Source organism: Oryctolagus cuniculus, chromosome 11 (genome assembly GCF_051225735.1).
Source record: "Oryctolagus cuniculus isolate XC-2025 breed Fujian yellow rabbit chromosome 11, ASM5122573v1, whole genome shotgun sequence".
NCBI classification, from domain to species: domain Eukaryota; kingdom Metazoa; phylum Chordata; class Mammalia; order Lagomorpha; family Leporidae; genus Oryctolagus; species Oryctolagus cuniculus.
In genome coordinates this window covers 110,763,705-110,787,119 of record NC_142877.1, presented here as the reverse complement: position 1 = coordinate 110,787,119, position 23,415 = coordinate 110,763,705, and the positions used below count along the sequence as shown (strand labels likewise).

At 57.5% G+C, this 23,415-nt stretch overlaps 2 protein-coding genes and 1 long non-coding RNA gene across 7 annotated transcripts in view; 2 read left to right on the top strand and 1 right to left on the bottom strand.

Annotated features, from left to right (window-relative positions):
* Nucleotides 1-23,415, top strand: part of SYN3 (synapsin III) — a 457,275-nt gene that overhangs the window by 168,377 nt on the left and 265,483 nt on the right.
* Nucleotides 1-23,415, bottom strand: part of TIMP3 (TIMP metallopeptidase inhibitor 3) — a 53,383-nt gene that overhangs the window by 6,837 nt on the left and 23,131 nt on the right. The window contains 1 exon segment of the mRNA NM_001195682.2: nucleotides 4,265-4,347. Within this exon segment, the coding sequence (NP_001182611.1) occupies nucleotides 4,265-4,347 (83 nt within the window).
* LOC149123617 (uncharacterized) lies at nucleotides 4,354-7,285 on the top strand. Its single transcript, XR_016216304.1, has 2 exons — nucleotides 4,354-5,154; nucleotides 7,178-7,285. It is a non-coding gene; the product is annotated as an uncharacterized LOC149123617 (long non-coding RNA).

The following is a 23,415-nucleotide window of genomic DNA, read 5'->3' as shown; positions in this document are numbered from 1 at the left end:
TCCAGTGGGTTGACCGTGTCCTCCAGAACTGGGAAGGACGTTCAAGGTCACCTAATCCAACCAGCATCACGAGCCCAGCCCCCTTGAGAGTTCATCTCTTCCTGCGTCAGTCACTGCTCTGCTTTAGGGGCGAGACTCGAGCCCGTTTAGATCAACCCTGAATTCTGGTTCCAGAATCTGAACTCTGCTCTGCACCTGTTAGCCACTTGGAAAGTGCCTTAAGCCCTTTGGACCTCAGTTTCTTCATCTGCACAGTGGGGCAGGGCACGCACTTCATCCAGTGTTTCTGGGAGAATTAAATGACTTAGAGGAGCACCTAGCACAGAGCAGTCAGCCAAAGTCAGCTTAAAAACAGCTCACGCGGGAAGGGTCTGGTCCTGTTCTTCCTAGCGACGTCCTAGGGTCACTTCCCAACTTCATCTCTCAGCCAAAGCAGCTGAAGGTGCCTCAGAGTCTCTGTCATAAGCACGTCTTTCCCAGCTGTACCCTGCAGGCTTCTGGGTCGTTTCTCTGGGAGTATCTAAGGTGCTGAGAACTTAGTGCCTCTGGAGGTCTTGTAAGACATCTGGGGACAGCTGCACATTTCCTCGCGCTACATAGACAGCAGGGCAGGCCACGGTTCCATCTGATGTTTCTCACGCACCTGCTGAGGACCAGGGTTCTGGACGCTGCTGTCCATCACTGGCTCACGGAACCTGCCCTTAAAGCTTGCCGACATACCAGGCAGCCGAGGTTTGCAGACGGTAGGAACCCAACTGATACACCACGTGCACGGGCTTGCCCGTCCGGCCCAGGCAGTCTCAGCCAAAGTGGAGTCGCTTTCTGCCAAGGGCTCCAGGAGAGTCTTGAACCAGACAGTGTCATGGGCACTGGGAAGAGGAGGAGTCCCCTCGGGCTGCCCGTATCAGACAAACCACCCAAGGAAGTCGTCGAGGGCCAAACAGGCTCGTCCCGCCCACAGTCAGGACGTGCAAAACACATGACCAGCCGGAGTCCCCAGGGACGCTCCGGGTCCAGCTGGGACACCATGTCCCCTGCAGGCTGCCTGAGAGCAGGCTCCCGCTGCACAAACACAGCTCCTGGCAAAGCAGCCACTTTCTCATGGGCCCAGTGGGAGATAAGGCCCCTGCAGGTTAGAGCTGCCGGTTCTGGAAACTCACATGTGCAACGCAGTCCAGGGCCCGAGTCCCCGCTAAGCTCCAAGTTTGCGTTTGCAGTCATCTGCCGCAACATTCTGACGGCCCACACCCCCTCACCCACACACCGCGGGGCTCTGGCTGCTCAAGGTGTGCCCGAGAGCCAGATTCAGTGCTCTGGAGTCAGCAGATGGGCGGGGTCAGCCTGCCTTTCATCAGAGGTCAGCCAGGCAGCTTGGGTTCTCACGTTCTTCCCAGCTCCCCTGGCCCTGCTCTCAGGGAGCGCTCGCTTCCTTGTCTGCCTCTCCGGGATAGACTTTAATCCGCGAGAACAAAGCCACCGGGGGACGGGTGCCAAAACTCCCACAGCCTGGCCGGGCTGGCCTCCCCACCTCCCCTCCTGCAAAGATTTTTCTGATACACCCTTTCCAGGATGTCGTGGGTCAGAAGCTACATAGCTGGGTGGCAAACCAACACACACACAAGCAGCCCCCTCTCTCTCTCTCCTGGCAAAACCCCACACCAGTGGAGTGGGGGGGCACCCCCAGAGTGTTTCAGAATCAGCCTTTAGCTTGGCTCCACCCTCCAGCCACATGATCTGGGCCAGTTTCTTAAATAACCTTCCAGGTCTCAGCGACCTCACCTGTAAAATTCAGGGTAACCCATCTCATCCCCCAAGCTGGCATGAACTGATCTCTGCAAAGGCTTGGCAGAGTGCCTGGCACTCAGCGGATGGGACTTGTGCGGAGTTTTTAATCAAGGGTACCGAGGCCTATCTTTGCACGCCCAGCCTGTCGCACAGGGCTAAGCATTGCGAGGGAGGGGGATCAGAAGTGGCAGGAGAGCGAGCCAGGCTGCTACCTACAGGCCAGCAGAATCGGGCAGCCTCTCCAGGGATCCTCATACAGCTCTCAGGAGGCAATAAAAGGCCCAAGAGACCTGGGATTAAGGACAGAAAGGCAGATTGGAAAAGTCTCGTTAAGAGCCCAAGATTGGGAGAGGATCCTGCAGCCTCGACTTGAACAGGGGATCTGTCTTCACCTGTGACTGCACAGCCATCATTTTCCCTTTGAGTCCCTGTCAGAGGTCAAAGGAAGGCTTCTACATCTCACACCCAGCACACCTGACACCCTGAACCTAGGAGGCGCATGTGGAATGCAATGCCAGGGTCCCCCAGCCCGGAGGTGGGGGTGGGGGGTGTTGTGCTCTGAAGCTGATGGCCTAGCACCAGCACAGGGGGAATGGGACACACTCGCTACCCTGGTCTCCAGGCCCCACAGGTAGCAGAAACCAAGCCAACCCCGGAACTGCTGCCTGCAAGCCCCTCGCAGCTCTCTGCTGGCCACAGGGTGGACGGCAAACACGCCTTGGGCTGGTGTGCCGTGGCCCTCCGCCGCCAGCGGTGCACAGGGGAGTTTGGGGGGGGGCTGTTGTTGCTCTTGCTGGTTCCCCACCTCCGCCCCCTCGTCTCTCCCCAGGGCCGTCTGAAGACATAAGCCGGTCTCATGACCAAGCTTAGGCAGCCAAGGGCAACTGGCCAGGGCTGACTGTGGACATTACATAACCAGAAGGCTGTGGATGTTTCCAAAATCGAATCCAAAGCAACAGGTTCCGTGAAATTCGTACGCCCAGCCTCAGGCCTCAGGCAGAACAAGGCCTGGCGGTTCCATGCTGGGGGCCATGTGCTGCCCCTACTCAGGTCTCCCTGAGCAGTAGGGTTAAGGCCTGGGAGGGAGGGTTCTCAGGCCCGTGGGCTCCCACCCCAGTGCCTGCTTGGGGTGCCAACAGGTGAAAGGAGTGCCCTGCGGCTGGTGCTTAGGCACTTGGCTCTCGTCTCCTGTCCTTACTGCTGTTCCCCCAAGGCAGGACCTGTGTCTTCCCCATGGGTGCCTCGGGTCCTGGCCCTGAGCTCTGCACGTGGGGAGGTGCTTACAAAAGCAGGGTGATGGGTCAGTTGCTGAGTTACTCGAGGTTCTGGAGGCCCCCGTCATCCTTTCCAGGATCCACCACCAGCTCCCGGCCACCAAGAATGCCAGGGCTGGAAGGGCTTTTTAAGGACACCACGTCCATCCCTGCCCTGTTCACAGATGGCAAAACTGAGGCCCACAGAGAGGGACAAGGTCAATAGGCTATGTAAGAGAGGAGCTGGGCCTAGAAGGCGGGTGCTTGGAGCTGATCTGCTTTCGCAGCAGGCCAACTTCCTTCATGGGCACTGTGATGCTCTGTGAGTCTTTTTTTTTTTTTTAATTTGACAGAGAGAGAGAGAGAGACAGAGAGAAAGATCTTCCTTCCATTGGTTCACCCCACAAATGGCCAACACGGCCAGAGCTATGCCGATCCGAAGCCAGGAGCCAAGTGCTTCCTCCTGGTCTCCCACGCAGGTGCAGGGCCCAAGCACTTGGGCCATCCCCCACTGCCCTCCTCGGGCCACAGCAGAGAGCTGGACTGGAAGAGGGGCAACCAGAACCAGAACCCGGTGCCCATATGGGATGCCGGTGCCACAGGTGGAGGATTAACCAAGTGAGCCACGGCACCGGCCCCTCCGTGATAGTCTTAATGATAGGAAGATGCTTCAGGAACGTTACTAACTCACTAGCAGGCAAGACAATGAGCCGAGCTGGGGAAGTAGCAGAAAAGGGAGCAGTTCCTGCCTCGGGACGCGGCTCCTGGGATCCACACAGGCTCAGTGTAGCGCTCTGAGGGGCTACGGCCAAGTTGTATCCTCAACAGCTGCCCAAGACCTGTCGGCATGGTTGAGTCCCAGAAAGTCAGAGCCCAGGGGCAGCCTGCGGTCCAGCTCCCTCACTTCTCAGTGGAGAATACGAGCATGCAGAGGCGGGCAGCGACGCGAGCCCACGATTCCCGAGTCACAAAGCCCTCTGCTGTCTGGCTCCGGCTCTCAGCTCCACGGGCCTCTGAGCACCTGCACCTGCACCGGCTCTGGGGGGAAGCAGCCACCGCTCCCTCCCCGCCCATCTCTCTCTGCCACCTCAGCAGGGCGGAAGGGCTGGGGCTCCGATGCCGAGAAGACACCCATGCCGGTTCCACCCCACGTTGCCTCCCCTAGCCAGGGCCCTTCCGGCAGAAACCCAGAACCCCGCTGGAGTCCGGCTGAGCAGCTCACTTACCTTCATCTGCTTGACAGTGTAGACCATCGTGCCGAAGGGCCCTTCCTTCACCAGCTTCTTCCCCACCACCTTGGCCCGGATCACTGCAGAGAGAGCAAGACAGAGAGGGGGTGGGGTTACGAAGGGCGGAACCACATTGGGGTAGCACCCGGGGGTGGCATGCTCGCCCCATGGCAGCCTGGGGTCACATTTTTACCTTTGTACCAACTCCACTAGAACACTGACCATTCGGAGAGACGCTGGCCGAGAGGGAGATGCAGAGAAAGCAGCAGCAGCCGAGTTAGTTCACAATCGCCTGCCTCGGAGGTTCCGAGGCTACGCTCACCCCCCTCCTGGGCCCTCAGCACCCCTGCACCCAGCCGTAGATAACAAGGGATGTGTTCTAATCCAGCCCAGTGAGGTGCAGTGCAAGAGGGAGTAGTGGGGAGTTGGGCTCACCAGCCAGACCCAAGAGTTGCAATCCCAGCCTGGCTATTGTGACCACAGGCAAATAACAGTTTCTCACCAGTTCTTCACCTATAGAGCAGGACTTGTAATGGTAGTGCTGGCAAGATGGCACGTGTGAAACGTGCATTCTCTCACACTAGGTCAGACAGACCTAATTAACATCATCGGCATCACCACTACTACAGCCAAAAAGGGAATGCAGTAGAACATTGAATGTTTACTCCTCGCCACTGCCTTACAGAACAGTATTAGAAGTTAGATAAGGAAACTGACAGAGAAGGGAAGCCACGTCCTCCTGCCCCCTCCATGTTTTCATCTGCCCAGAGGGTGTGACTCCACCCACGTCGGGGTGTCAGAAGGAGATGAAACAAAAGAGCTTGTGAAATCTCCCACTGCGAGGTCTGGTGGAAAGGACTTTCTCGGTAGACGCGAGCTGACTGTGGGTAAGAAAATCACCCAGAGTGCAGGGCTGCAGGGGAGGTGTTCACCCCACATGGGGCGGGGGGGGGGGAGGGAATGCACTGGCTAGAGGGGGCCTGCCCACATTTGTAGGAGGCTGTATCTTCTCTTCTTCGTGATCTGAAGATTCGGAGTTTGGAAAACCGGCCCGTGGCAGGACAGACAGACAGCTCCCGAAAACAGACTGCAGAGAAGGGCTCCCCTCAGCTCTGCCCAAGAAAAAGTCAGCCAACAACCAGGCACGGGGCAGCAGGAGGGGGAGGGGAGGCCCTGCCATAGCGGCCAACAACACCTCCATCAATGGGCTGGGTGCTCTCAGGCCGGGGGCTGGGAACGGAGTGGGTGCTCTCAGGCCGGGGGCTGGGAACGGAGTGGGTTTGCCTGTGAGGTTCTAGGAGTCGCATATTGGATTCTGCCTGTTGTGAGGTCCTGTAACAACTCCTCCCTCGACTTGTGCTGAGCCCAGGCAATGTCTGTGAAGGCAGAAAACCTTTTTTTCTGTGTCTCTGTCTCTCTCTCACACACACACGCACGCGCACACCCATTCTGCTAACTCCATTATCCTTCCCCACTGGGGTGCCCCACTTTTATTCCTAAATTCTCATCTCCTTTAAAAATAAAAAAGATCTTTAAGAAGCACCACCAGTTCCCCTCCCCCTCCCCCTCCCCTTCCTGGACTCTGCCTTGTCCCTTGCCAAGGGAGCTTGGACCCCGCCCTGCCAGGGAGACAGGAGGTCAGAGCTCAGATGAACCCACTGCCCCTCCAGACCCTCTCTGCCAGGAGTGGCCAAACGGGGAGGCCGCTGGCAAAGTCCGCAGCTGAGCCGAGGCAGCTCAGCCTCGGAGGCAGCGAGGGGCCGCTTCCAAGCCTTCCGTCAGAACGAGAGGTTGGCACGATCCCAGCCGAACTCGCTCATGGCGGTGCAGCCACCTCTGGCGCTGGCTTTGCAACAGCAACCCCGGCAGGCGGCCAGCGTCTCGGGGGCCCCCGGGGGCCATTTCCTCCCTGCAAACCCCACAGGCAGGTTCTGACAGCCCAGCCGCCGCGCTGTCTGCCCATCTGCCAACTACGGATTCTCCCTGATGACTTGGCCTCGCCTTCTGCCACTTTAACCCTGCAGGTACACTAGGGCGTGGCTCTTGACCTCAGCAGGGGAAGGCAGAGGGATTCCTTTGAATGGCAACATCGCCCCTCCCTTGGCCCCAAAGTGACTTGAAGTAGACATGTCATATCAGACGGCCCCCATGCAGCCGGGTACTTCTGGAAGCTTCTCTAGACAATCAGCCAACTCCTGCCTTACCCCTGAACAGCCTGAGCTTGGAACCCTTTCGACTGCGGATCCTAGAGTGTGAGCAGAGTACGTTGTGCGGTCAGGAAGCCTTGGTGGGGCCCAAGCTCCACCATCGCTGTGTGGCTTCAGCAGCGCTCTTTCCTCCTGATTCTGTCTGGCTTTCTTGGCCACATGCTTCTCCCTGGCGACAACGGACACTCTTGATGTATTAGAACGGCCAAGTGGTGTCGCATTGGAGGGCCGGTCGCTAAACCTCTGTGACTCTCAGAGCCCTCGGCTACAAAATCAGAGTGATGATAACACTGTGCGGAGTTGCTATGAGGGTTGACAAGCACCAAGGAGAGTGGGTGTGCGGACAGGCCCACCCACCCACCCACGGGTTTGCTCTCACTGTTCCGTGATTCCCGCTGCTGTTCACCCGTCCTAGAGCCTGGCCAGGCACCTCCCGTACAGTGCAAGGCCTGGCAGCCTCTCCCAAGGGTGACCAGAAATGCAAGCTTGAAATATCCCAGTCCTACAGAATTTCCTAGGGCATAAGGAGGTGGTCGGAACAAGGCCATTGGGGGGGTTTTAGGTGGGTTGCACCTACTCCATCCATCACGGGTACGTGTCCCATGCCTTACCCAAGGGGGATGACCAGGACCAGCTACAGGACTTGATGTCCGGGACCAAGGGGTGGCACGGTGTAGAGGCCACACCAGTGTTTTCCTTACAGGAACAAAACTCCACTCAGCTAAAATTAAGCCGCGTCTGCTCTCCGCGTCTGCTCTCCAAGGTGGATCTGTGAAGTCCTTCCCAAATAAAACTGCTGGCCGGCCCTGAGTCCACCTGTTGGGTTTGCGGGTTAATGCGTCCTTATTTGCTTCAGTGTGCCCTCCTCCAGTCAAATGTGAGCTACTTTGTGTTTTCCTGTGTGGCAGGAAGGGATCGCCTGAGGCATGTGCTGGCCCAGGGCGGACGACAGGGAACAAGGGAGGTGGCGGCAGCGCCTGGTTTTCCAGCAACAGCAGAAGGCTTTTCCCGATTTGGTGCTGGCGGCAGGTTTGGCCATTCCCTCTGCCTTCATGTGGCCGGGCCGGGCACGGCACCCTCCTCTCTTCCCGTTCGTGCTGGAGAGTAGCCTGCACGCCATCCACCCAGCATTCTCCCGCAGCGAAGCCACCATGGGTGTGCACTGGGTTGGGGTCCGGAACACCGGGCCTGGCTCCTGGAGGGGAGGGCAGCGAGAAGCAGCCCATCTCCTGCTGCCCCAGATTACAGTCCAGCAGGGAAGTGAAGCTCCCAAGTTCACGGCCAGAGGACGGAGGGCCGGGGTGCAGGAGCACCAGCCAGCAGCGGAGGAGGGAAGAGGCTCACCCTCCGTCTCCACCGCTGAGCCCGTCTTTCCCCCTTGGAGCTTCTCTCTGAGCTCCTGGGGGTGTGGCGGTCCAAAGGAACCCAGAGGCTTAATCAGGCCCGGAGGAAACAGCAGTTGGAGTTAAAAGTAGCTGGGAAGAAACTCACCAGCACATGTGTGTTTATGTAGCTGGCACGCAGATCTATAAATACAGCGCACGCCTAAGGGTCTGTGCGATTCTCTAAAGAGGTACTTTTCTTTCCTTAATATCTTTGGGGGACAGATTAGTAAGAGTTTGCAAAATCAAGGCGAGCAAAGCACACCCCTTCTAAAAGGTAACTCGGCACAGTCATGCATGAAGACAGCTCTGCCAAGCTGAGGCATCGGGATTCCGTCCCCATCCTGCGCTCCGTACGAAGTCTCCTCCAATCTCCACTCCACATGGCCCTGTGTCACCAGCCATGAGCAGCACACGCTTTGAGTGGAAATTCTGCAGGGCAAACAGGATTCCACCTCCCGTCCCCTCCCTGGGGCCTCTCCCCAGGCTGCACATCTGCTGTCCATCAGCTTGTTCAGAGGGGACAAGACAGCCTGGAGCTGCCCCCGGCTGTCCCCCAGCCGTCCCCCAGCCAGCAACGTCCAGCAAATCCAGACCTTTCTACCCCAGCCTGGCGCTTGGGCTTTCCCCCGACCGCAGGCTACAAGGTCGAGTATCTGTGTGCCGATTTTACTGACGTGGGGATCAAGGAGCCCTTCTTTGAATTTGCTTGCATCTGCCTGGAGCAGTACAGTTGCTCTCCATCTTGTAGGGGCTGATTCAGCCATCTAGCCCCGCCCCTCCCCACAGCACACAATCCGCCTTCCTGTCTCCGTGCAGGCCCTGGGCAGTGATTGTGCCGGCTTTAGGAAGACAGCTAGGGTAAGTCAGGCACATCTGGCTGGCAGGGGAGTCACAGTTCACGCCCAGGGAAGGGGCCTTCCTTCCGAGGGGCGTCCAGCAGGCCGGATTGTGGCCAACAACAGCCCGAACCAGGGGCTTGCTTTTCTTTTGGGGGCTTGGGTTTAGAAGACAAGGTTCTGGGAGTGTTAGAGCGCTGTTGCCCCCGAAAGCATCACACACATGAAAAAAGACGGATGTCAGTAATAAGCTCCCCTCGTCGTGACCTGATGTGTCTTTCCGGGCTGCATGCTCTCAGATGGCAAAGGCAGGAAGCCAGAGACCCTACAGAGGGAGGCCAGCCCAGAGCGTGCTACGAGATCCCCTCTTCCTGTCCACCTGGGCAGCTGCCTTGTAGCTGTGCACAGACAGCAGAGGCTGCCCACCCGCTCATTCCTGTCAGGTCCTTTGCGTTGTGTCGCATCCCCTCAGTGCACCTGGAGGGGAAAGAAGGGAGCTGGAGTACATGGAGACCACCATGCACATGTGCGAGTCGTCCACTCCATCCTCGCCTAGCCCTGTCCCCATGGCCCAGCTAGGGAAACGAGATTGGGTACCCCGAGTGCAGCTCGTTTTGCATCCCAGTGGAAAGAGGAGTGGGGGAGGTCCCTAAAAACCTTGACGAGGGACCCGCACCAACTGGAGAGTAGTTCACAGATTCACTGCACTCCTCACACCCACTGTCATGACTGTGGGGGCCCAGGACAAGGGTGCTCACAGGGAAGACCCCTGGTGAGTTCTCAACAAGTCCTCCATGCCCTTCACCCCGCCACACCCTTCCCAGTGTCACACACACACATGCGTGCGTGCACGCGACCTCTGCTCAGCAGTAAGAGTCCACTGTAATGCAACAAGACCTCATCTGCTTGCCAGCCTAGCCTCAGCAGCATGGGCTTCGTGGGAGGGAACAGAACCTCAGAAGCCAGCCCACGCCGCGATCCCACGGGTTTTCACCGCCCCGAGGCTCTGGGGTTCAGCAGGCTGGTGAATTAGCTGAGGCCGTGTTTATCTCAAGGGGTGCTCTGCAGCCTGGGAAGCCAGACAGCCCTTGCTGACTGTGCCTACTTGTGGAGTCTCCTGAGAGGGGCACAGCAAGAGGGCCCCCAGAATATTCCAGGCCTTCAGCCTTGCCTCAGCCCCGGGGGACCTGCAGCGTCCGCGGCCTCTCTGGGGACGCTTTGATGATGTCCAGGCTGCAGGAAGGGACACAGTGGGAATTAAAGGCGGAGGGCGGAGACCAGGGGGGGTCACACAACTCCAGACCCCAAAAACTCCCTCTAATGACTCAGGACTGAAAGGTCAGCCCAAGAAACCCCCGGAGTGGCGGCCGGGACACAGCAGAATGAAGCACAGGTGTGGAAAAAGTCGCTGGCTGGCTGCCACTGTCACCTCGGCCATCGTATAAATCACAGGCGACGCACCCCGCCCTCAGCAGCTTCTCGGGATGACCTGAGTCTCCGAGTTCCTCCTGCAGCAATCCGTCTTCACGTACCCTGTGGCTCTCCCCCTGCCTGCTCCGTACCACCTGACCTCAGGACCTTCCCTCCCCACCCTGCAGTCCCTCCACCCCCTCCCCGTGCCCCATCTGACATGTTAATAAATCCCCTTCTTGTGGACCAACTGTCTCTCTCCACTAGAACGAAGACCTCACACGGGCAGGTTCTTTAGCAACTGCTCAACCCCAGGCAACCAAGGAGGGCCTGGTGCACCGCAGGCGTAGAATGCGTGTTTGTGCAATACGTGACTTCAGGCATAAAGTGCACACCGTGGAGGATGGAGAGCCGAGTCTGAGCGAGCCGACCTTGCCCGGGGGAGACCATGGCAATTCTCGGCTGGTAGAGCCCAGGAAACAGCTGGTCAACAGTCATTTACTGAGAACTGGGCTCAGCTCACAAGGACGCGGAGATAAACAAGGCCTGGAAACTCAGAGGCCGGAGCCTCGAGAGGCGGGCGGGCGGGCAGGCAATGGTGCTGATGCAGGACACGCACAGCCCGGGAGCAGGAACGAGCAGCCGGGATGCCACACAAGGGGACACAGCCCGCCAAGGCACAGGGGCGCCAGCAGAGCTGCCCAGGGGCTGGGCCTCAGCCCATCCAATTGGCTGCCCACGAGTCCAGAGGAAGCAGAAGTCTGGACCAAACCGGCATGGGGAGAGGGGTCGGGAAATCAGCTGGGAAGGAGGCAGAGCCACAGCCAGGAACTCCGCAAAGCCAGGGCTGACTTCCCGCCTCCTCCAGGAGGATGCCCCTCCCCCACCCCCAAGCAGGCACTTCCTGCATCCGACCCCAGTCCCCAAGGAGCCCTTCCCTCGTCAGTTTCAAAGACCCTTGCTGTTGATGTCAGAGCCAAGGCCAGACGTTAAAATGCGCTCCCCATCAAGATAAGGAGGCTCCAGTTCAAAGCCTGCCCTGACTAACTCTTTCCGTTAAGTAAAAATATTAATCTTGGTTTTATTTAAGCAGGTCTTTTGGCAAGAAATGAACGCCTGCGGCTAAAAATAAACCCAAACACACACACACACACACACACACACACACACACACACACAGAAAAATCTGGAAAGCTGCAAATCATTTCAACCCAAAGTTTCCATCTCAGGGAAAGCTATTAAAACCCAGAGGATACGAAAACTTCCCAGCAGCTGCCTCTCAGAGCCTGCCTTGTACTTTGGGGGCCTCCTGGGGAGCGGAGGCGGGCCCTGCGCAGGCACCTGGCCCCTCTCACCCCGAGTACCTGCCCAGGATTTCCACCTAAGCAGGCCAGGAAGCCCTCAGGGCCCCGCCACCATCTGCTGTGCGCGAATTGAACAGGCCAGAGAAGGCGGCAGGAGAACACAAGCTCAGAAGGGTCGTCCAGTGGCCTGGAAGCTGGAGATTTATCCCAGAGCACCCAACAAAATCCGCCTCCCCCGCCAGCCAGCTCTCGGGTCCTAGGTGATGACCTCAGTGTGAGAATTGCCACCCATGCAGTTCATGAGGGTGGGGGTGGAGGCATTTCATATCTGATCTGAGTGCTTTGAAAGGCGGCCACCCCCAGCTTCCCCTGGGGCCGCCGACAGTTTGGGAGAAGGAAAGAGTAGGTTTAGCCCAGGGCCCGAAGTGCCAGGGCAGGCTGGGTCCTGGCCCCGGGCTGACGCACAGGGGCTCTCAGGAGGGAGAGGGTCATTTGGTGACCCAGCTTTTCTAAGGGGCAACGAAGCAACTGCCCCCAAGGGTCCAGCAGGAACGCCGAGAACCCCAGTGGTCAGATGGGGAGCGGCCAAGCCCCACAGGACAGCAAGTGGGAAAGGTGGTCCGGCTGCCCCCTAAGCCCCCTCTCCTGCTCCAGTTCTCCCAGGAGCAAAGGGGTCCTCGCCCCCTACCTACATCCCATGGCTTCCCAACACCTGCAGCTCAGCCACCATAGGCTCTCTAGACCTGGGACCCTGCTGCTCAACTCCTAACAGCCCCCTACTCTCACTCTATGGCCCTGTGACGCTCTTTGCCTTGGGGAAAACGACTTCCTCCCTAAGCATCTGCCCCCTTCCTCCAGGAAGTCCGCCTCCCTTTCTCCCAGCACAGGTTCTTCTGTAATGGTCAGATTGCCTTAGGTGCTGGCTCGCCTTGCTAGTTACTGGACAGTAAGGACCCGGCCCCTGGCGTGCACATCCCCCGCCTTCACCTGGCACACAGTTCCTAGGAGGTGGCAGGAGTTCCCAAACACATTTGTTGAATGAATGAGACTAAGGAGCGAACGATCAAGCAAGGTGGGGTGGTTTCATGTTTAGCATGTTGATGTAAGGGGTCAAGGCAATAGGTCAATCGATAGATCAATCAACAGATGATATAGATGCAGATAGACAAATGCAATCTAGTCCCAAATATTGAAGATTCACACCCAAAGAGAGGCAAGTCCCAGGACCCCATTACAGGAGGCCCCAGTCAGCTTGTCAAGGTTTCTGTGCAAGGACCCCCCCTCCCCCCCGCCCCAAGCTCTACCAACAGGTGAGAAACCCCCGCCCGGCAGCCTGGAGGAGGACCAGGGGCAGCGGCCACATCAGCTCCAGGGAGTCCCCGGCTGTAGCTCCCTGCGCAGGGCCCTGGATTCTCACGCCCTCCGCCCCCTCGTATCCCTTGGGATCTAGAACGAGCTGCCTGGGCTGCTTCTGCAGGCCCTGGCCCCTGTGCTGCACATAACTTCTCCGCCGTGGTGTCGTGGTGTCGTCTGTGGGCTGCTTGGTTTGGTTTTGCATTTTGCTGTTCTTCCTCCTCTTCTACCTCTCTTCTTCTTCCCTCCGGTGTTCGGGGAATTGATTTCTTCGGAGGTCTTTGAGGGACCGTGTGTTTCAGATCCTCTGCTGTGTCTTGGGGCTTCGGGAACAAGCAGGCAGGCAAGGTTCCCTCCCTTCACGAACCTTGCTTCTCTCTTGTGGGACAAGGCAGCAGCCGGCTGAGGCCCTAATACCAGGAGCTGCCAGAGCACACGGCAGATGCACCCAGCCAGGCTGCAGGGCTCTGCCCACGTGCTGGTGGGAGACAGCCCCAGACGGGGCTTGGGAAATCACTAGAGACTGCAGGGAGGGAGAGGGAGAGGAGGTGGCAAAGTCCCGCCCACCTCAGTGATGGGGGGGGTGGGGTGGAGAGAAAGGGCAGAGGGAGCATACATCTCAGAAGCAGTGGGGATGCTGGCCGGGTCTTCCTGCACTGTAAGACGGTGCCATTTCTCCTAGAGCCTAAAGCACAGACCTCAGTGCCCTTAGGAAGGCACATACGCACAGGAGAGCCTCAACGTCAGCTGACCGGAGGCCCCCAGACCTCAGGAAGCCCTAGAAACAAGCCCGAGGCCAGCCGGCCCCAGCATGCAGCAGCCCTACAAGAGGTGGCATTCCGCTTCCCTTCCTGTTCCCAACCTGAACTCCCAGCACCCTCGCTCCCCTCCTTGGGTGTTTGGGGCTAGACGTGGGCACCGAGCCCCAGCAAGACCCAGATCTCAGGGTGCACGCCAATGTCCCGCAAGGCCAAGCCTACAAGGGGGTCAGAGACACCCACTTGCTCATGGCCACACAAGTGTACTCAGAGGGGGCAGGGCTGGGACCACCCCTAAGCCCCCACCCACCAGGGCTGCAAGCCCCTCCCGGGGGGCCCTGGGAAACTTCATCCCACAGAAGTGGCCACCAGAAAAGCAGCCTGGTCCTTAGACCACAGCCCCTTTGAAGCAGTGCCCAGAAAATCCAGTGCCCTCCAGTGGTTCTCAGAGCTTGGAGCTTTCTGGTTGGCTCAGCCGTGAGAGGTAGCCCTCTACAGTGTCCGATTTTTCTGCCAATCGGGACTGTTTTTGCCATGCGAGCAGAGGGACTGCAAGATTGGTCTAGCATCAGGGTGGCCATAGCTCGGCTGAGGGACCTCACCACTACCACCACCACCACCACCACCACCGCCCCACCACCCCCAGCTGCACACCACACCTTGCAGGAGCAACTTTTGCAGACGGAGAGAACTATTCCCAGAATGCACCAGAGAGGGGCGGGAGACTCTGCTACAGTGTGAGCTCAGCCCTAAGATGTGTACAGCACACACAGCACAGGTGCTGAGAAGACCCTGGTGTGTCCACATGTTACTCTCCAGGCGGCTTCTTAAACAGCCTAGATTTCCCCCACCTTTAACTTCCGTGGGTTCAGCCAGGAAACCTGTGGGCTCATGGTCCATCAGGAACCACTTGGAGGTGACCCCTGCCCTGGCTTACAAGGAACCTGCCCAGCGTCGTGGACACTCAGGTTGAACCAGGCAGGAGGAGACCAAGCCCAGACTCTTGGTCTTCAAGCACCAAGCTGGTTTATTGAAACAGCTGACACTGAGGGTATGGAAGAATGACTGGAGAGAAGAGCCAAGTGCCTTTTAAGACCACCCCCCCTCCAAAAAAAAAAAAAAAAGTTGGTGACAAATTCCAGCTGCTGCCCCCTTTGGTCAAAGCGGGTAATGACAGGTTGACAAAGCCAGCGCATGGTATCTTTTAACCACCTGTGCTGGCCTGGCTGTGAGACCAAGCCAAGGTGTCACTGATAAAGAAAAAAAAGACCTAAACCCCATGAACACCTCCTCCATGCAGTCCCCGGTGCCTGAACCTCTCACTCATTCAGGTGGTGTGTCTTGAGTGCCTCCTACATGCCAAGCACCATGGGCTGGTGGACACACAGCCGTGAGCAAGACAGACGCATCCCACAAATATTGTGGCGAACCCTAAAAGGGGATTTACCCAGATATGCAGGAGTCGTGCCATCGCATGCAGAAGGCAAACAAGACTCAGGAGAGTTAAGACACTTGTGGGGGGAGGGGGTGTCACAAAGCCAGGGTGGAATTCAGACAAAGCTCATCCTCATTCTACTGCTCAACGTTTCGCAAACCAGAAACTCACAGCCAGCAAGCCAAACGCATCAGAAACACAAAGAGGAGGAAATTTCTCAAAGCTGAGTGATCGATCAGAGAGAGACTTGAAAAGCCAGAGACGGTGAGAACTTTCAAGTGGGGTTAAGTCCCCCAAACCCTTGTAATGTCTAAGGCTCTCATCCGGCAGGACTCAAATCACTTCCACGCCGGCTGGGCCGAGAGGCCTTCAAGGCTAGGTCGAGGGCACGTTGGCAGGCAAGCAAAGGACAGAACAAGAAAGGTCAGCTTGAACCCCTGCGGTTATGAGCAGGGAGCAGAGGCCTTTGGAACAAAGGAAAATGGCAAAGGGAAATGGGAACACCTTTCTGAACAACTGATGGATCTTCAACCCTGGCCTACCTCCGCCTGGTTTTGAGGCCCCAGGGCCCTTGTATGTGCCATATTCCTCTCCAGAAGTCTCTCCTACTTGCCATTGCCTTGCAACTCCGATTCGGCCTTCACATTTCAACTCAAGGGACATTTCCTTAGAGGACGTCTTCCCCGGCCAGCTCCCCATCAGACTAAAACAGGATTCCTCTTCTGTAGTCTCACGGTGCTCAGTTTGTCAGCGTGTGTCTGTGCGTGTGTTTGAATCGTGTATCTCGCCTTCCCTGTCCAGCCCCCAAACACATTCACTCAGTTATGCTGGGACCACGTCTTGTTCACCACTGCATCTCCACCACCTCGCATGACGCCTGGAACATAGTAAGCGCTTGAGAGTTACTGGGGGAGATGAGGCGGCATCTCCATCCCGGCACGTACCGCTTCCTTCCTGAGTTTGTCTCTCCACCTTCCCCTACTGCGCGGCTCTTTCACTCCCACGGCGAGTGGCAACCCGCCACAGCCAATTCCACTGCCATGAACTGACCAAGAAGAACGTGTTGGGTTTTGGTCAAAGGAAGAAGAACAGAGGAGGTGGTCAGGTGGTGGGAACAGCAAGGGTACAGCAGCCGGACTGAGCCTGGCGGGCCAGCAGCCACCTGCCTAAGGGACTGGGAAGACCCGGGCTGCAGAGGAGACCCCCTAGCTCATCCTGACCTGGGCACACTGTCAAGTTCCCTGGGTGATGGGAGCTGGAACGGAAGCTGTCTTAGGACGACCCCACCGATTGCGCATCCAGTGGCTTCCAGGTCTCACGCTGCTTGCTCTCCAGCTGTTGGGAGGGTGCCTTGTAACCGGACTTGTGTTTTCTGGTCTCATGGGCCACCTGGTGCACACCTCCCCCAACCCCCAGGCCGCACTTTTGGGACAAACTGTGCACATGCCAGACCACAGGCCTGCTGCTGGGCACCGGGAGCTCTCCAAGCAACTGCCACCCCCCAGAGCACCTGCAGACCCGCACTGTGGTACAGGCGACCTCCCTACCACCTCCACCGCACGTCTCGAGGCCAGCAGGGTCTTCTCTGAGCCTTCAAGAAGCACACGGTTAACCATGGCTCATGGAGATGGGCACCTTTCACAGGCCACAGACTCTGGGTTGAGCAGGACCTTCGGGGTCACCCAATGTCATCTCTTTTGGCTTTTTCTTCAGTCCCACTGCAGAGTTAGCCTGCCCTATGTGAAGCCATCTTTTCTATTTAAAAAAAAAAAAAGTGTTTATTTTAATCTACTTAAAAGGCAGTGAAGGAGAGAAAGATCTTCCATCCAAATGCCCACGACAGCCAGGGCTGGGCTAGGCTGAAGTCAGGATCCCAGAGCTCCAAGCTGGTTTCCCACGTGGGTGGCAGGGGCCCAAGCACATCAGCACCATCTGCTGCCTTCCTGGGTGCATTAGCAGGAAGCTGGGTCAGAAGCAGAGTAGCTGGGACACAAAGCAAGCGTTCCAACGTGGGATACGGGCACCCCAAGCTGAACCCCTGCACCACAGTGCCCAGCCAGCCCTGCAGCCATTTGTTGAGTCCAAGAGAATCCTCCTTCGTGGTGCCTCCCCCTGGCTCAGTGTGCTGGGCTTACACAAGACCCGATATTGAAAGAGTGGGGTCACAGTCCCTACGTCACCTCCAGGATCTCAGTGGTCCTTCCCTGCCAACACGGTTCCAAGTCCCTCCCCTCCTCAGTCACCCACCGCTGCACACTGTGGGTAAAGGGACACCTCACTGAGCAGTGTGCAAAGTTGAGAGCGATTTCAGTGCCTACTTAAGGTTCCTTCACCACCATGCACTAAAAACTCCCAGCGTTAAGCATGTACAAAGAGAGTAGATCTCATGGGAAGTGTTAGCATAAGAAATTTAAAAACAAAACACCTGGTGTTTGCAAACTAGACCCTGTCTGCCCATCCTGGATGCGACTTAACACGTTTCTCACTCTGCTAAGTGGCTGTACTTGCATTTGCCTTTGGAGATACAGGGTTTTTTAAAGTCAGTCTTATTACAGAGGAAGTATTAAGTGGCAAGAAGGGTCCTGGGTGAGGAGGTGGGAGCTAAATTCCCCTTCTGGTTCTTCCATTCATTTCGGATGTGAACGTGACCAGTTTCTTCTCACAAGAGGAGGTGGATCGGATAGTTTTGGGCACCCATGGCAACCTAGGGGCCTGAGGTTATTTGGCCTTCACCTTGTATTTCAACTTCATGCATTTTCCTCGAGTTCTACTTGCTCTCCATCAGCCATGGTCTACGGGGTCACATTTTCCCATCCTCTCAGAATCACATTTCCGCCAAGCCGATGCAAGCTTACGTAATTAGGAAGCTTCAGGTACCTCTTTGGGCCTTGTCTTAAAATCTTCCTTGGCCTGTTATCTATCTAGATGGTTTTCAGTTGCCAAAACTGAGGACAGAAGCAAGACGCAGTTGGCTCCTAATCACCACACTTGGCCCATCATTCAAGCTGACAGGGCACAGGTGCTAACTAGCTGGGCATTGCACACCTACAGTCCTGCTGCCAGTGTCTTCCCGAGAGTGCTCCCATCAGCTCCCTTCCTCGCTCCAGTGGTCCTTGCCCGACTAGCCACTGCCTTTGTTATTTTTCAATGTGGCCAGTAGCATCCCAGTAATAGTCTAGCAAAGCATTTATTAATAGAATGTAGGCCGGCGCCGTGGCTCAATAGGATAATCCTCCACCTTGTGGCGCTGGCACACCGGGTTCTAGTCCCGGTCGGGGCACCGGATTCTGTCCCAGTTGCCCCTCTTCCAGGCCAGCTCTCTGCTGTGGCCCGGGAGTGCAGTGGAGGATGGCCCAAGTGCTTGGGCCCTGCACCCCATGGGAGACCAGGAGAAGCACCTGGCTCCTGCCATCAGATCAGCACAGTGCGCCAGCCGCAGCACACCGGCTGCAGTGGCCATTGGAGGGTGAACCAACGGCAATGGAAGACCTTTCTCTCTGTCTCTCTCTCTCACTGTCCACTCTGCCTGTCAAAAAAAAAAAATAGAAATGTAAACAATGCTGGGATCATTTCCATAGAATCGTGGGGGCTGATGCCAGGTGGATCAGGTGGGGTCAGGTGGATTCTGACCTGAATCCCAGGTAGAAGCTCCCGCCCTGCATGTCCCCACATCTACCCAGAGAAGAATTCCAGGCAGCGCTGGCAGTTAACCCTGGGTCAGAGGAGTTCTGGGATGGCATCTCCATGGGGATCACACTGAGCACCCCACCTACCACGTGGGGGTAGGCAACAGCCAGCAAAGAGAAAATGTCCTGCCTCTGCCCTGACGGCCACTTCAGAGTGGCCGAGGCAGTGACCTAAAGGACAAGTACATAATCCGCCGAGGATGGTGGCCCACTCCAGTGTTCCAGCCCCTCCCTTCTCCTCTGGCTCCCTGTACAGGGACAAGGACACCATCCATCCTGTCCTCTCGCTGAATAGAGCTACAGCGCCTTCAATGTTTGCTGCCTTTTCCTCTCCCTCATCTCCAAGAGAGGACCCACCCCCTAGTTCACTCCCCAGATGCCTTCAAGAGCCCCGGTCAGGATCTCAATCCGGGTCTCCCATGCGGGTGGCAGGAACCCAGTGACTTGAGCCACCATGGCTCCCTTCCAGGGTCTGCTCTAGGCAGAAGCTGGAATCAGGACTCAGAGCCAAGACTCAAACCCAGGCACTCTGATATGGGACGGGGGCATCCTACCCTGGGCGTTAACCACTCAGCCACACAGCCGCCCCACGGTGGCTTACTGGAGCTGTTCGCAGCGCTCCACAGAACTAGCTGTTCTTCAAACAGGAAGGAACTCTGCCCCCGGCTCCCACACCCTCCTAGCAGCGAGCACTGGAGCTAAAGCCAGAGCTGCTACCTTGATCCCAACTTCAACCTCAGTCCAGTGTGAACCCAGCCAACCTGCATCCCGGCCGCCGAATTTCTATTTTTGAAACAGAAGGACTACTCAATACTTTCCACAGTCAATATTCTTGACCTGCATTTTCCTCCTCCTCCCTGAACCCCATGCCCCTGCTTGTGAAAATATATATATATATATAAATATTTTTTTAAGGCCAAACACAAACAAAACTGGCCGAGGCCAGCAGCTTGTGAAGTCCTGGGCGGACCTTGCTCTGTGCCAGCAAAGGGCGGCCGCGGGCCCTGCAGGAAGCACCTTGCAGGATTCCGCAGGGGAGGTCAGAGGCAGACCCACTGGGGTCCACGTGACTCTCAAGGCAGGGTACAGGAAATGGTGGGATTCCAGGGCGAGCACGCAGCTGCGGGTGGGCGTGGGGCTTGTGGATCCTTCCTGGGGTTTTCCAACAAGGATTCCTTAGTGTATTCCCAACCACGTGTGCAGGCTGTGTGTGCTGAGGGAGCTCACAGAGGCCAGAGGCAGCTTCCCAAGGGCCACTGTGGTTTCTGGGAAAGAGGAGAATGCAGGTCAGAGGTCAAGGACACAAGGGACTTGGACACCAAAGAACCTGCAGTTGAATCCCAGCTCCAACATCTGATATTCTTGGAGGAAACCGTCTGAGTTCACCTTGAAAGTGGAGGAGCTGTCACGCGCAGCTAAGATGGCGAGAACCAGGTGAGACCCTGCCCACGAGGGACTCGTGGCCCCTGGGAACCACCTGGGAAGCAGCAGTGGTGCGGCAACTTTGCAAGAAGCCACAAGGCAAGAGGGCAACAGCACAGAGACGGATTCCAACGAGAAGAGAAGAAAACGCAGAGTGCTCCCGGGGTCCCCTGTGGGGCCCTGCAAGCCCACGGCCTGGCTGCCAGCCTCCCCCCTCCCGAAACGTCGGCTGCCCCACTTACTCTTGTTCGGAACACTTCCGTTTCAGGTCAGGTCGAAGCAAAGGAATCGACTGGTCTCAGGCCAAGCGGAATGAACGCCCCGGAGCAGTGCAGAGAAGCTCAGCAAGAGGCAGGGAGAGGAGGCCTCGCTAGAAATGCTAATTTCCAAACTAAGTCCTTCCAGGTCACAGCTTGGCCCCATCCTACCTGGTGGAGGGGGAACTGGGAGTGGGCTCAAGGTGGAGTGTAGACATGTGTGCTTAAGCCTCCCCTCCACCCCCAACGCTTTCTGGAGATGCCACAGGTGCAGGAAGCCAACCCTGATGGACGAAGTGAGTACTAAGAGTCCGGAGGTTTGGCAGGCCTGCTGGGACCAGGGTCGGCGGCCAGAGCCCAGCCTTGTTCTGTCCCAAGTAGGGGGAAGACAGTGGCCCAGAGCTCTGCGGGGAGGCCAGGAGGGAGTGGAAGCCAGACCCGTCCAATTAGGGTCTGATGGAAACCAGGGCTGTTTTGCACAAGACAGGAGGCAGGCAGCCCTGCTGTGGCGGGGATCGGGCCAGAGGAAGCATCTGTCCCGGATGGGTTCCCAGGCCAAGCTGGGAGCCTACATGTGGGTGCAGGCACGGAGGCCCCGGGGCCGGGTTGCATGCCACCCCCTCCCCCGCACCTAATGTCTCTGTGGTAATGAGGTGCCAATTGGGAGCCAGCTGGGCAAAGGGGACATGTTTCCTTGCTCCACCTGCTGTTTGGTAACAATTACAGGCGTTCTCCCAGCACCAACGGTAAGCCGGGGTGGGGTGGGCGAGTCTTTGAACTGCCAGGCATGATTGGGAAAGGAGAGTTCAGATCAAAGAGGGCATCGGTTTAACATTCGCGGCTGATGCTTCTCTGGCTTGGGACTGAAGTCAGCCCTGGGGACAGGGAGCAGCGGAGCAGCAGTGCCTTTTTATCCCCGCCCCCTCGTCTCCACAGTACACTGGGGGGGGTTAGAGCTGGTGCCAAGTGGAATGAGTCCCAAGTTCAAAGCCTCTCTAGGGAATAAGCTGGTGCTCTCCAATTCTCAGGGCTCCCTCTGGGGCCCTGGGAGAGAAGGAAGGACCAGATTGCCCTGCCCAATGCACCCTGTTTTTCCTTTCCCCGTTGGGGGTGCCTGGCATGAGCAGCAGGTGTGGCTGTCCTCATGTGACTGTGTTCCCCCGTGTCTGGCCAGTGGACTTTTCAGCCCCAGCACCACTTCCCACTGCCGGTCCCGGTGCTGCTCTGAGAAGGCTTCATCCAGCATGCACACACAGAGAGCCGTCTCCCGTAGCCAGACCAGAACTCCCACAGAGTTGGGGGAAACTTTAGTTCTCACTGCCTACGCTACCACTGCTAGGTCACAGGGAATTGTGGGCAAGTCACTCCCTGCCCACCCCAGCTGGACACAGAGAGACTGGACAAAGGCCCTTAGGGCTGGTGCTTGACAAGGTCCTGCCTATGGCCAAGAAACCTCCTCCAGGGGCTGGCACTGGGAGTAGGGGGCTAAGCCGCTGCCTGCAGCACCAGCATCCCGTAATTCAAGTCTGGCTGCTCTGCTTCCGATCCAGCGCCCTGCTCATGTGCTTGGGAAAGCAGCGGAACGTGGCCCAAGTGCTTGGGTCCGTGCCACCCATGTATCAGACCCGGATGAAGTTCCTGGCTTTGCCCCAGCCATTGCGGAAGTGAACCAGTGGATCTATATCTTTGTCTGATTTTCAACTTGCAGTCCTCTTGGCTGGGCACACACCCCATGGACATGGCCGGGCCACCGACCTCCTCCTGGGGCTCGCCCTCACGCAGTGGCCGGCGAAGCGGCCAGCAGGTGGCGGGATCTCTGCAGGACCTGACGCTTCACAACAGCATCCAAGAATGCTGTCCCCAGAGGCCGCCTGCTCCCGCGTGGCCTCGCAAGAACTTGGCCTTCTTGAGTTTCACCTACTCGAAGGCTGGACCTCGGGAGCCCAGCTTAGCCATCTACACCCGTAAGTGGGGCCAGGCACTTGGCCTGTCTGAGCCCCCCACGTCCTCCCCTATCCAAAGGGCATTCTTTCTTGCATTGGACAAATAGTGGTGTCTCAAGGATCTTCTAGGTGTGGAGCCAGACGCTCCGGGTCTCTGCTCTCCTAGTGTTTACACAAAGGTGGCGACAGACCAAACACTCAACCACACCCAGTATGAGGGCAGGTGCTGGGGGAAAACAGGGAGAGGGAAGGGCAAGGGGCGTACTTTGAGACAGGATAGGTAGGCCTGGAGGGCCTCTTGGGGAAGGTGACATTCAAGTTGAGACCTCAATGAGAAGGAGCCTGCCAATGAGTGGGGACAAGGTGTTTCAGGGAGCGGGGGACAGCCAGTTCAAAAGCCCTGAGAAGGGGATAGGCTTGAGCAGCGGCCAGAGGTGGGTGGCCAGAGCAAAGGCAGGCGAGACTGAGGCCAGACCCCACAGAAGCTTCTAGAACGTGAGGAGTTGCGAAGCCACTGGGAGGGCTTTGAACAGGGCATCGCCGAGATGTGACGGACATTTTCAAAAGCTCACTCTGGCTGCTTTTTACAGAACGGATCGTAAGGGGCCTGGAGTAGACTCAGGGAGTTAATAATAGTCACAGCCACCACCTCCCAGGTCACCGTAAGGCTCGCAGAAGATTCGGGCTGACACCCAGAAAAGCCCTGTGGCACGGGCGGAGGCACCCGCCGCCGTCACGTGTTCTCAAGTCCATTTGTACAAGTAGAAGCTTGCAGGGCCTGGCCCCAGGCTGTTTGGAACTGTGCTCCTGTATAGATTTCAAGGAAACAGGGTAGGGTGGCAGAGCGTACCCTGCCTGCCGATGCAGCTGTCCCGGCCCAGATGAATTTACATATTTCAACGGGGAGCTCTGCCATGGGCCACGCCTGGCCCCGTTTGTGCGGCGGATGCCGGACAGGGGTAAGCTAACACCCGGCGATGTGGAGAAACCAACACCCCGCGGGCTTCCCCGCCAAAGTGCCTCTCTCCCCGGCCTCGCTTTCAGGACTGCAGGAGGAGGAGCTGAGAGCTGGAGATTTTGCTCACTTCGGGTTTTTTTTTTTTTTACTTTCAGAGTAAGGATAACCAGCAGCAAAGCCCCAGCCCCCAGGAG